Source organism: Ambystoma mexicanum, chromosome 12 (assembly GCF_040938575.1).
Source record: "Ambystoma mexicanum isolate Mex_15411 chromosome 12, UKY_AmexF1_1, whole genome shotgun sequence".
Lineage (NCBI taxonomy): Eukaryota > Metazoa > Chordata > Amphibia > Caudata > Ambystomatidae > Ambystoma > Ambystoma mexicanum.
The window spans coordinates 1,007,809,155-1,007,822,548 of NC_090936.1; the positions used below are offsets into that span (position 1 = coordinate 1,007,809,155).

General features: G+C 46.6%; 1 protein-coding gene across 1 annotated transcript in view; it reads left to right on the forward strand.

Moving 5' to 3' along the window:
- LOC138514202 (D(4) dopamine receptor-like) overlaps nucleotides 1–13,394 on the forward strand; it is a 206,649-nt gene that overhangs the window by 83,179 nt on the left and 110,076 nt on the right. The window contains exon 4 of the mRNA XM_069629542.1: nucleotides 8,478–9,061. Within this exon, the coding sequence (XP_069485643.1) occupies nucleotides 8,478–9,061 (584 nt within the window). The remainder of the gene's footprint in view (nucleotides 1–8,477; nucleotides 9,062–13,394) is intronic.

Below are 13,394 nucleotides of genomic sequence, written 5' to 3' on the forward strand. Positions count from 1 at the left end.
CAGGAAGCCGAAGGGTCCTGCTGTGAGCATTTTTGTAGGCATTATCCTGCAGTTTTTGTGGATCACACACAGGGGTCATTAGCCACGGCAGCTGTGGGTACCCGGAGTCAACTGCATGGGGGAGTGTGAGAAACCTGACGGTGTCTCACTTGCTAGTCCCTGGGGATCTGTCATCCAGGTGGCCAGGACGCGGCCATCGCTATTGGATCCAGTTCCTCGGGGTGGACCAGTGTGGGAGGATAACTTGGATTAGGGGTCCTCAGGAAGTGGAAGTGGGACACCGATCGGTGAGACGCGGTAACCCCTTTCTTATAAAACCATTTCTCCATCCTGCCTCGTAGGATACTCAGAAGGTCTATTCCCCTACCCCTTTTCGAAAACACAAAAACTTTCATACACTGAGATGGAAAATGGACCAACACGAGGGCCGTTTACAAGGGTCAGGCATAATCAGGCAATTAACAATAACTATGCACACCTGATGGCCCATTCCCTTCCCCACAGGGATAAAATGTGGAGCATGAAAGCACACTTCGAGCAAAGCCAAACGCACAAGGAAGCAGCTATTCCAGACAGTTCAAGCCGAGGAGAAAGGTAGAGAGACCTGGAGGGAAAAGAAGGAGGGGATTGACCTTGCCCTTTGCAACTCAGATCTGCAAAGCCTCTGAAAGGGAAAGCATAAGACCAAGAAATCCAGCTGGTGTGACAGGTGTCAGCGGCACACGGGCCCCCCGCGCTGATAGTCAACGCGGGGAGAAGCACTTGCCACTGTGGTGCTGTCCTTGACTCCCGGGACAAGAAACTCCAACAGTTCAGCGCAGCCGGTGAGTCAGAGAAGACAGATAGTAAACCCGAATTGTGCTGGGTCCAAGTTTGCAGGTAGCAACCTTGTTGAACAATGAACTTGTGTAATTGAACTTTAAAGAAACCCTAGGAAAAGGTTCAGAAGCAGAGTGGTCAAGTGTTTCAGGGTGCACATTCGAAGGACTCTGACTGAAGCCCTTTTGGATTGTGTTATTTTGGTGGAAACTACAAAAAACAAGAGGCCTTAGGAGAATCTGGTGTGAAGCATCAAAGTGGTACTACGAGGGTTGAGCAAAGCCCCTCGTACACTCCAAAGTCTTTCACACATAGAGTAAACTGTATGAAGCCTGGCTGGAGGCTTTGTGGAAAGCCTGGCTGGGAGGCTTTAAGGAAAGCCTGACTGGAGGATGAGACCCGAACTGAGGTAAAGGGAAGAACCTAAGAGGTCTTGTGATCTGTGCCGAAAGAAATATAGGGGAAGGGAATTCCCTGCTTTTTCTGATGAAATTATTGAATCCTGAACTTTGTTAGAATGGCTATGTGAACCCGACGGAGGAATGCCAAGGGAAAAGCTAAGACAAGTAAATCCTGCATTGTGATAAAACTGTGAAATTGGCAAATGTGAACCCGACGGAGGTATGCCTGCAAACTGGAAGTATATAGTGATATACCCATGAACATTGTGGCAACAAGTGTGAACCCGGCTGAGGGATGCCCCCAAATAATAGTTGTTGGAAAAGACAGTGAGACTGTCGAGCGCTACGTTTTGAGTGAAAGGCCATAGTGAACCAGAAGGAGGGAAGCTAATGTGGCAAGATGGATCAGAGCCCGGCTAAGGGGGAGCCAAGGGGCGAAGAGCAATCGCCCAGTGTGAAAGATTACTAAAGGAACCTTTGTTTTGTTTATTGTTTATGGTTCAGCAGGCCTTCTAAGGCAAGAGACTTTGCCAGAAAGAAACTTGGCCCCAGAAGGTCCTGGCATTGTTGAAAGGAACTGTAACCTTGTGCTGGCGAGGCCCAGGAGTGTGCTGTGCTGAAAGGTCCTGCCTTGTCCCATGCTAAAAACGTGGGGAAGGGAGACCGCCAGCTATAACATCCTGACATATCATTTGTGAACACTTTATTTTCTTGTGAGCATTACCCCACACTCCTTTTTTAAATTAGCTGTAAGGACTGGCTTTATTATTATTTGATGGTAATAGCTTGCTCCCACCTTAGATTTCAGTTTAGATTAGGCATTTTTCCAACCCCTTTATACAGTTTAATATAAACCCTTGAACTGTGATCATTTGAGTCTGTTGGCACCATGAGTTCCTTACAGGAGGCACAGGTCTGTGCATGCTGTGTCACTCACATCATGCATTGTTTCTACTTCACATGCACCCTGTTCCCTTGCAGCATATGTTACCTGCAGTGTATTTCTGGGACATGTGCAGCTGACATGGTGGCTGACATGGTGGCTGACATGTGGCACTGTATTTCCACTGTTCACGTGGCATGATGGGTTTCCCATGGGCCCTCCCTGAGCAAATGGGTCCGCTGGGTCGCCATTGTGGGCTGGGTGCACATGCATGCATGACTGTGGTACTGGCAAGGTTGTTGTTTTGTGAGGTGATATGGACATTTGTCAGCATTGCTTTGGTAAGTGCATGTTGCACTGTGGTACCTGTAGTCATGTTGGTCTTTATAGTTGCTACTGCATGTGTACATCTGCTTCTCCATGCAAGTAAGTCTGACATGTGCATGCTCCCTGGCCTGTACTGTGGTGTTGGTGCGTGAGGTCGTGAAGTACGGATTATGCATTCCCTTGTCATGCCATCCTTTGTGCAGTTATTTGCATCCCCCTCCCATTTGGGTATGTGCTTTACAGCGCATGTGTGCTGGCTTTTCTACTTACCCACTATCCAGGTCCATTGTCCTCTGTACCTCTCCATGTATCCTGGCAGTCTGCTGTTCCGTAGGACCATGGCATCATGGGTGTAACCAGGTTACTGAGCACAGCAGTGGGTGATGTACAGGTTGGGGATGCTCACCTGTACATTCAGGGAATGGTGGTGCTTGCGGTTATGGTGCAATGCATTGTTGGCCTGGGAGGCGACCAGTGCAACCTGGATACAGTCCAGGGCAGAAATCACATTTGGCATTTGGGCAATGGTATAAAACTGTGCCTTCATGACATTGGCCTGGGATGGGGTGGTAGTCAGTGAGATGTTGCATTGCACTTGCCGAAGGAAGGCTACAAGCACCTGGCCCAACAATATACAGAATGTGGGCTGTGCCATGCTGTGCATCATGGCCACTGAGTGCTGGAAGGTGCCAGTTCTGAGGAATTGTAGGACAGACACCAGCTTCAGCAGTTGGGCATAGCTGTCCGGATATTGATGTTGTTCCCTATGTTGGCCTTTATTGTGGTGAGGAGCTCTGTTATGGTCTCCCTGTTGACGCAGTACAGGGTGACCAACTGGCTGTCAGTGAGGATGCAGGGTCAGGGCCTAACCCTGGGAATCGGTGCACGCCTTGCCTGGGCTCTTCTACTCCTCCTGCTTCTCCTCCTCCTCATGCCCCAAAACCTCCCTGGCCTGGTTGTGCTGCCTCTCTGTTTTCAGCCGCAGCATGAGCAGCTGCCTGTCCCAACTCACACTGACTAGTGGCAGCATGGTGTTGGAAACAGTGTTTGGGGTAGGGGTGCGCCTTATTATGTAGCACTCTGGCGTGGATTGGGATCACATGTGGCTTCATTTCAGGCACCTGGAAACTGGAGGTAACTGCGCTGTTTTTTCAGCTGTATTAGCGTCGATTTTCAGAGCCAATACCGCCAAACATGGACTTGTAATGCGGCTGTGTTTGCACCTCATGTGGCCGGCTGTAATAGTGCCGGCTAATTTTACAGTGGCAGTATTTGTGGCAGCTGATGATCCGGCTGATGTTACCGCCACATTTAAGGGTTATCACCAGCCTTGCGATGAGGCCCTTTGTTTCTTGGAATAAATATTTGTATGCTGAATAAAACATGTAATAATGTTTGTAATATGTGTCATTTCTCTACTTAAAATGTGTGTGTGTGTGTGTGTGTGTAGTGGCATGGGTGGACTGGAAAGGGGGGAAAGGGGCAATTGCCCCCCCGGGCTGGCTGGGCTGTTGCTCCATGGACCAGAGCTCCAAAATGTAAAATAAACTAACTGAAAAAGATGAAATCCTTCAGAAGGTATCATGCCACAAAGATACTAAGAGCTAAAAAGCCTGCTCAAAGTCTGTGTAAAAGGGGAACGGCATCCATCTTGACTTCAGCAATGTTGTAGATGTGTATGGGTGGCCCCCACACATGAGCCTCCACAATGAGGGAGAGGGAGGGAAGTCTAGGCTGCAGGGGCATGTCCATACTGCCCAATGGCCACGTATGCATTTAAATAACGGATTCTGTGACTCTGGATGGTAACGTTGGCACCATTGCTCCCCATACAGCATTGGTCTGTTATAATCCTCAGCAGCCTATCGCAACATGTACCTGCCAAGGAAGTAAGGGTGCATATTTTATAAGAGTTTGCCCTCGGTTTGATTCTATATAAATGCTTCTGCGATTTTCTGGTGAAGTTCATCACCATTGTCTTCCGGTTTTCGGTAGTCACTTTTGGACACACACAGAAAGGTGTAATATTCAGGTATTAATAATTAGAAGACTACAAACTAAGGGGGTCATTCATAATTGGGTAGATTTTTTAATACTGCTGAAAAATGTTGCCTGCTCCACTGTTGATATTTCTGAAAAACCTCCCTAATCAAAGTTTACCACCAGCAAAGGTGGTATTTCTGGAATATCTCCACTGCTATTCAGAAATACCACCTCTAATGGCTGCAATGTAAAAAAGATTTTTGAAGCTTTTTTTCAGCAATTTTCAACATTAATGTGAAGGGAGAAAGTGATTATGTACAGTAGTGGCTCATATCATTACTGTAGATTTTCCATATGATACTGCGACAGATGGTGAAAAGAGCATCACACTCGGCAGGACACACTCTTGATGAAATCCTCACTAAAATAAAACTGATCTCAACTTCACCACCAATACAAATGCTATGGAACAGTCCCTCATTATAACGTTTGTGAACTAACTACCATCAAAACCATTCAAACAGCCCCAAAAGTACCCCCGATCTGGAAAACAAATTGGAATACTATCAGAAACAGCAACTTGGAAGAATAACTAGAATCCTCAAAACCATTGATCGCAACCTTGGAAGCAACCAACCTATATGAAAAAGCAGATCTAATCCAGAATTGGATCGCCAAAACAATCAACAGCATTGCACCGGGAAAACCCCTCAACCCATCACAAAAGAAAGCAGGGGGTAGATGTTTCACGCCCAACCTCAACACAATGAAAACATAATTAAAAAAAAGGAATTAGAACAAAAATGGAGGAAAAACTACAACCTAGCCAAAACAATAATTTATCAAAAAAACATTTGAGCATCTAAAAAGGAAACCCTTAAAGCACACCACAGCTCTCTTGCTCTTTTCACCCCCTCAATCCTGCTAACTTTCCCCTACCCTCTTGCTTTTCAGATCCAATAGAGCGCCAAGGAATCACACAAGTGGCGATAGTGCGTGGTATAAGAACCTTTAACATAACATATGTACAAAATGGTCCATTATGGCCCTTTTATGGGTTTATGGTCTTTCCTTCGAATCCCAACCATCGAAAAACAAACTCATCGAAAAAAATACAACCAAAATAAATGCATTGAAATGCTATCTTTTACATTTAAAAGTATATTTCCATCGAAACTTGTCCATCGAATATAGGAATGGACAAGTTTCGATGGATATGTACTTTTAAATGTAAAAGATATAATTTTGATGCATTTATTTTTAACATTAAAATGTTACATGGAGCTGGCACTGAGCAGGGATTTCCCCCCCAAACCCCCTGACCCCCAAGGGCACCCCCACCCTAACCCTAACCCCAACCCCAACCCTAACCCTAATCGAAAGCCAACTAAATATATTCAATGAAAGTGCATTTTGATGGAAATGACTTTCAATTAATACATTTCGTTGGATTTCAATTTGATGAATCCATTTCAATGGATAGTCCAGATACCCCTTTTAAGCATTATATAGAAAAGGTGGTGAGAGGACGCAATCAGATGCCCAACTTTGTACCCCCTCAACATGGCCCTTTGTAAAAACATGTTTCACTCTATTGAAAGGAAGTACCTTTGCTTCCATTCTGTACAGTTAAAAGAAACGTTTAAAAATATTGAGGCCAGTTTGAATTGTTTTCCTCCACCTTCAAGGTAAAGGTAGATATAGGTGCATTTTCTGCAAAATGTCTGCCTAAAATACCACAGCCAGTATTGGCATGGAATACCACTGATGGTATCTGATTAAACCTTGATTTGGTTGAACAGCAAAATGAACGGAATTTGCCAAATACTGACGATTCTACTGTTAACACCCAACTCTGAATGGCACCCGAAGTCTGTGACCGCTTTCCATTGTCTTGTCCAGAGCACTCTTCTATTGTGTGACCAGGAAAAGACGCACATGCAAATCAACACCAGATTCGGACATTTAGATACAAAGTCACATGAACTACATGAATACATCCTTCCACCTATACTTTACACTTTCACAAAAACACTTAAACACATTACCCCCCAGTCACAGAAACTGAAACACACACACACACACACACACACACACACTCCAGCTTATTTGAAAACACACATGAATATAGTAAGCCGCTCTTCCTCCGGTCCAAGGCGTATTCCCCTTGAAGTTAACGCTGCTTCTTTGAGTTGAAATAGGCAGCAGATGGTCCAAGAAAGTGCAACTTAGCAGCACAAAAGTGCCACGTCCCCTACCGATCTTTCGCTCTGCACTGGCTTTGGTCTTTTAGTGAATCATCTGACTTTGCCACCTCTTTACATTGTTCTAAAACTAAAGCTGAGATCAGAAGGAAGATGCAGACTGCTGTCACATTAAAACTCATAACACAATGAAATCTAGGCTTTTCACCAGTTATATTATCCTGCTGAAATAATGTTACTGTTTGGTAAGTGGGAGAATCTCCAGGAGTCCGGATCACTAACAAACCACAAACTGATCTGAAAAATGTGTTGCATAAACGGAAAGTAATTTCAATAATGTCTTCTATACTTAAGATTGTGTGGGACGGGGAGGGCTTACTATTGAATTTACTTGTTCTGGAAGGTGGGGCTGCTGCACTGTGGGCTTGGGCCATTGCGCTCTGGGCCATAAAAAGTAAACTTGCCCCGCAGGCCAAATGTTGCCAGTCCCCCCTATGTAGTGGGATGGCTCTCTGAGCAGATGATTTACCCCAAACTCCCAAACTGCCTAATTGCTTGTCATGAATACTTGTTTGGAGGAATTCTTGTTCATACTGTGTGAACGGTTGTCAACCACCAAGTGTGAACACATGTCTTGCTGCTTGAGCTCATGAGTTCTTAGCAGCATCTCATACTACAACCCCCATCCCCACACACACACCATTCTAACCCATCCATCCCTTAAAAGCCAATAAGATAATCTCATATCTAACTCTGGCACCTAGCGGTCTGTGAACATAATCTTTCACAGGTACTACAGTGAGCAGTGCTGGAAATTGACAAAATTGACAGTGGGAACTCCCCCCCCCCCCCCCGCTCCCCACTCCTCCCCTGAGCAGGTGGAGGGTGCAGATTATCATTATGGAGACAAATGTTGAATGATGCGTGTGCCCTCAATATAGGATTAAAAAAAATCCTTAATTAAGTATAGACCTAAAACCCTGTGCTTAAGAAGCTATGCTTTTTTGAATTTACATTTTAAAACCAATTTAAGAATTCCATTGTACCACCCAATCGCTTTAATACTTCCCTTTATATGCTTTGTTCATATATAGCTGCTTTGCCCCAAAGAATAATGTTAGCAGGTTACAATGAACAATGATCGGTGCAATTATCAATGTAGGAATGCATGCAGGTGATTTACACAGGTCCCCCTCCCTGTGTCCCTCTGTGCACTTGCTCGATCCTTACGCACCGTGCCGAAGATCGTCTGTCTGTTGTCCTTTGTCTTCACCCCTTAATTGCACTGTCTAAAACTGCAGAATCGCCGTCAGTCCTATTTGCTGTACCCCACACTGTTAAATACACTTTTTATGCACTTACTCTGCCTGTGCAGACTATTATCGTCTCTGAATTTCAAGGGCTCTGAGCGACTGTTTTTTCCCCCAGGTTCCCATCCTCTTTGAGCGCTTTGAAACTCTTGTCTGTGTATAGGCGCTATATGAATTCACGATACCATAGTGTATACATGGCTAGAAAGTTGTGGAGCGCTGTACAGGTGAAGAGGAGTACATGGAGAGGCGGGGGGAAGGTTACTGTGCATCATCTGTACCTTTTTTTAACAGAGCTTACTGTAGAGTTCCTTGGACATCAGGGTCTGGAGTAAAAGGTCTATGTGTAACATGTGGGTGGTCACTGGTTGCAATTCCAGGCAGGGCTGGTTCTCCGAGGTTGATAAGATCAGCACCCGTGAGTTGGTAAATAGCAAACCCTTTGATTAAGCCTAGTGGGTGTTTGTAAGTGCTTGTGGCCTGAGCAGTGATCTTGAATTGATTGTTGCAAGACCTGTATGTTCTTCTAATCCTTCGTTTTTTGGGGCAGGTTCATTGCGGTCGTCATCCCGCTCAAATACAACAGGAACCACTTCAGCATCCGGCAGCTGTTGCTCATCGCAGCCACGTGGGTCCTGTCCTTCGGCGTGGCCAGCCCAGTCATCTTCGGCCTCAACCGCGTGCCCAACCGCAACCGCCATGTCTGTAAGCTGGAAGACGACAAGTTTGTGGTGTACTCGTCCGTGTGCTCTTTTTTCGTGCCTTGTCCCATCATGCTGCTCCTCTATTACTTAATGTTCCGTGGCCTGCGGAAATGGAGCGCCGGCCGCAAGGCGCACCTGGCCCGCTTCAAGCGGAGGTTCTCTCACCGGCTCAAGAGGGACAAGAGGGAGGTGGTGAAGTTCTTGATGCCTAGCCTAAGCCCGGACTCAGGCGACAAGGGCACCCCCGAGAACGAACAAATGCCCGGCCAGATGGACAGCACCTCTGATATTGAGGTTCCCGAGAATGCTAAGGGCCCGGAGGAAAACGGGCTCAAACACAAGCGGAGATCCTTCCAGGGGTCACACTCCAAGAGTCGGCGTGTGAGTGGCCGGGAGAGGAAAGCCATGAAAGTCCTGCCCATCGTCGTAGGTATGCACCTAATGATATACTTTCTCGATCATGGTTAATGCCTCTGAAATTTGGTGAAATCGACTAACAGAATATTTGGGAACAGGGCAATCCGGGGATTACTTAGTCTTTATTTCAGGTTCAAGCGTGTTTCCACTTGTTTTGCATTGTACACTAGGTAGGGCTAGCTGCTAGTTTTCATCTAACTAGTGTACGGGCACAGCCTCTTTTGGGGTCATTACGAGTTTGGAGGTAAACATGGCGCTATTAGCGCCATGGCTGCCTCCAAACCCATACCGACTCCATTCCAATGTTGGCGGGGGCAGTAATTCCCCATTCACCAGGGCCCTTCCCCATTCCCATTTGAGCCCCCATAGGGCTCAATGGGAATGGGGAAGGCGGTAATAACGGTACCGCAAATTGCGGTACCGTTATCACCTCCAAAGTCCCTTTGTGGGTCCTGTCCTTAACGCCTGGTAAAACCAGGTGTTAAGGGAGGACCCGCAAAGGGACCTCGTAATAGGGCAGTAAGGGATTACCGGTACCGGTGCCCTTATGGGTACTGGTAATCCCTTACCGCTCGGGTCGTAATGACCCCCAATGTTCTTACCATTTCAGAAGAAACTAGTCTAAAAAAAGTCAAGGGGCCTCATTACGAGGTGGGCGGTAAGGGATTACCGGCACCGGTAAGGGCACCGGTGCCGGTAATCCCTTACCGCCCTACTACGAGTTCCCTCTGCGGGTTCTTTCTTAACGCCTGGTTTTACCAGGCGTTAAGGACGGGACCTGCAAAGGGATACCGGGGTCAATAACGGTACCGCAATTTGAGGTACCGTTATTGCCGCTTTCCCCCTTCCCATTGAGCCCTATGGGGGCTCAAATGGGGAATGGCTCTGGTGAATGGGGAATTACCGGTCCTTCCGACCTCGGAATGGACCGGTAATTGCTCCATCCACCAAACCGGAGTCAGAACGGTTTTGGAGGCAGCCATGGCGCTAATAGCACCATGACTACCTCCATCCTCGTAATGAGGCCCAGGTTTTGTTAAAAACTATCCAGAAACATCAACAGTGGACCAATATCTTTATGCTGCATACTCCAGAACTACCCTGACAGAAACAAGGTACTGCCACTGGCTTTTGATGAGGTGAGAGAGAGGGAATTGCAAGAAATAGGGAGATTTTCCAAGAGTTAGCCCCCTGTGGAAGGGGAGTAGGTCTTTGGAGGAGTCAGTCCAATATCTGTCATTTCAGGGGCACCTGCTGGAAAATCCCCCATGTCTTATCTCTCCCTCCCTCTTTCAGACCCACAGGTGGTGTAAGAGCAGAATCTATCATTTCAGAGGCACCTGCTGGAAAATCCCCCATGTCTTATCTCTCCCTCCCTCTTTCAGACCCACAGGTGGTGTAAGAGCAGAATCTATCATTTCAGAGGCACCTGCTGGAAAATCCCCCATGTCTTATCTCTCCCTCTCTCTTTCAGACCCACAGGTGGTGTAAGAGCAGAATCTATCATTTCAGAGGCACCTGCTGGAAAATCCCCCATGTCTTATCTCTCCCTCCCTCTTTCAGACCCACAGGTGGTGTAAGAGCAGAATCTATCATTTCAGAGGCACCTGCTGGAAAATCCCCCATGTCTTATCTCTCACTCCCTCTTTCAGACCCACAAGTGGTGTAAGGGCAGAATTCTGAATGAAAATAATAACATGCATGCATATCAAAAGACACACCAAAAGGTACATGTGTGTGTGTCCTGTAGACCCAATGATGTCCAAGCTGGGAAGACTGACATTTGGTGTAAGGTGACGCTTGACCAGCTTGTTTGCACCGCTGACGAGTTAGCAACGAATTGTTTTCATAGTCCTGCTTGGAGGGAAATGATCACTATAATGAGGGCGTTGTTAAACTGCAGCACAGAGTATTGGGGACACAGAGATCCTAGGTCCCCTGATCGTGGAGTCCCAAGCACCAAACTCCAGGAGAGAGAGCAGCTCCGGCTTCTGCACGGCCACGCACCCGCAGGGCCATACTCCGAGCACTCATTCTCAGGGGCATTGGCAACTAGTGACTGATGTAAAGAGTTTGACGTGATCATTTTTAGGGGAGCCTCTTCCAAGCTCTCGGGCTGGACGTTGTGCGTCAGAGTTGGGCTGCGGGGGATGGGAGAACAGGATGTTCCCGTAATCCAGCCTCGAAGTGACGCACATCCAATCCTACGAGGCTTTATTCAATCTAAATTAGTTGGGAAGGATTTACCAATATTTATATTAAGTAGATTTTGTATTTTTAAAAATAATGTGTCATTTCCTAATGGTATTGTTTTACCTTTGAGTAATTACGTGTGCCGGTTAAGCACGGGGACATTAATAGTGAAAGCTATTTATATGCATGTATATGAACTGCTACATACCCTGTGCAACGCTGACTGCACCATCTGCTTGAGTTACTCTGCGGCTCCGCCATTGCTCTCGCACTGCAATTCACAACACGTGCCTTTGCCGCTGGAGGTTGAGTCCTGTTGCTGAGCTTGCCCTCGGAAGCATGGGGGACTGGGCTGGCTGCACTGGACTTCAATCTGGATACTAGTGAATTGGACACACATATAGGCTAGTTGCATTGAACCTCAGGCCTCTCAACTTAATTGTCAAATGTTCTACTTCTCTTGACACTAGCGGTTGCTTATTTTCGATCATGACGAAGCCCTCCCTTTCTGGTTGGCGTAACAACTCACTGATCCTTTTGGTGATCGGATGAAATGAGGATAGCCACCTTATTTTGGAACCTATTTAATATACGAGCTATTGCCATTGATTTGGCTAGATGTATGTGTGAACCAGTGCAGGAAACTACACTATGCATCTACTCATTGGCTAATCTTGGATCCACTTACAGATGCACGTATTACACATTTGTTTTTATGGTATTATTTTGCATTTGAAACACTAAAGTTTCAGTGAATTATTTAATTCACATTATCATTATTTGTATTTTCTAGTTCAAACTGGAGAATCCGACAGTTTTTAAGCAGGGACACTTTTTTTAAGAAAAAGCGAGTGTGGGAGCTACTCTATGCCTGGTCATAGGGAGCATTACTGTGGAGATGAGCTTGCGCTTTGCGCACCAAATGCCATCGCCACCTGTGTTCAGCACCCAGAAGGCCAACTGTGGGCAAGGGGCAGTGGAGGAGAGTCAGGAGACATCCCAGGCAGAGAGTGGCATCTGCTATGCTACGGACGCTGGACGGTAAAACCAGCTTGAGGAACCCAGCATGTCAACTGGTTGGGTTCCTTGTGTTAATACCCACGCAAAAATATAGCGATATTTTTGTATGGCGATATTTTTGAGGGGATATTAACACATGGAACTGATTAATGTTACTATTGTAACTCACCTGATTCTTATATTTGTATTGCTTCGTCCCACTTTGGTAATACCCTCATAAACTGGCTCACCATTTAATTTAATCTTTGTGCCCTTCCCGGGAATCCCCCTGACAACTGTAAATGCGTTATTGTAAGTCATTTCTGTTCCCAATTGATATTCTTTTCTTCAAATGAATGGAAATCCAAATGCTCCCTTCTCAGATGGCCATACCTTCCCCTCCTCCTATTTTGACTGGTTCTCCTTCTCCTCTCTTCCCTCTGGCTGCGGCTCTCCTCTGTCCCATTCCATGTCAATTTTGTATTGTCTTCATGGGTTATTTGCTAACTCCCCACTGGCTTTTGATCCCCCACTCTCATCTCTTTTCCCAATTCTAAACCACCCTTCAATGGCACGGCTACCACTATGCTTTCTCCCCTATGCAGCGTTTGTGCTGAAGATACATGTTTGCTTTCATCGATAAAATACAAACACAATACAAAAGTGTTTCTCTGACAAGGGCCTTATTACGAGTTTGGCGGTAGCCATCCTGGTAAAACTGGCACGGCTGCCGCCAAACACGTGAAAATATGGGCAACCATCAATGGGGAATTACCGGGGTATTCCGACTTTGCCGGACCCGGTAATTCCCCATTGCCGGGTGCCGGTAAGTGTCAGTCCCCATTCCCATTTGAGCACCGTCAGGCTCAATGGGAATGGGGAGATCGGATGCACCGGCACCGTTTATAATTGTGCCGGTGCATCCGACATGCTGTGCTCGCGGGTGCCGCTCTGCCCACCAGGTCAGACCTGGCAGGCAGAAAGGCACCCACAAGCACAACTCGTAGTTTGCCGGTCCGGGAACTACGGTACCGGCAAGCTTACTGGTACTGTAGTTCCCTGACCGGCAAACTTGTAATGACCCAATGGGCCTCATTAGGAGTTTTGAGGTAGCCATACAGTTCTTACCGGCATGGCTTCCCCCAAACTGGGTA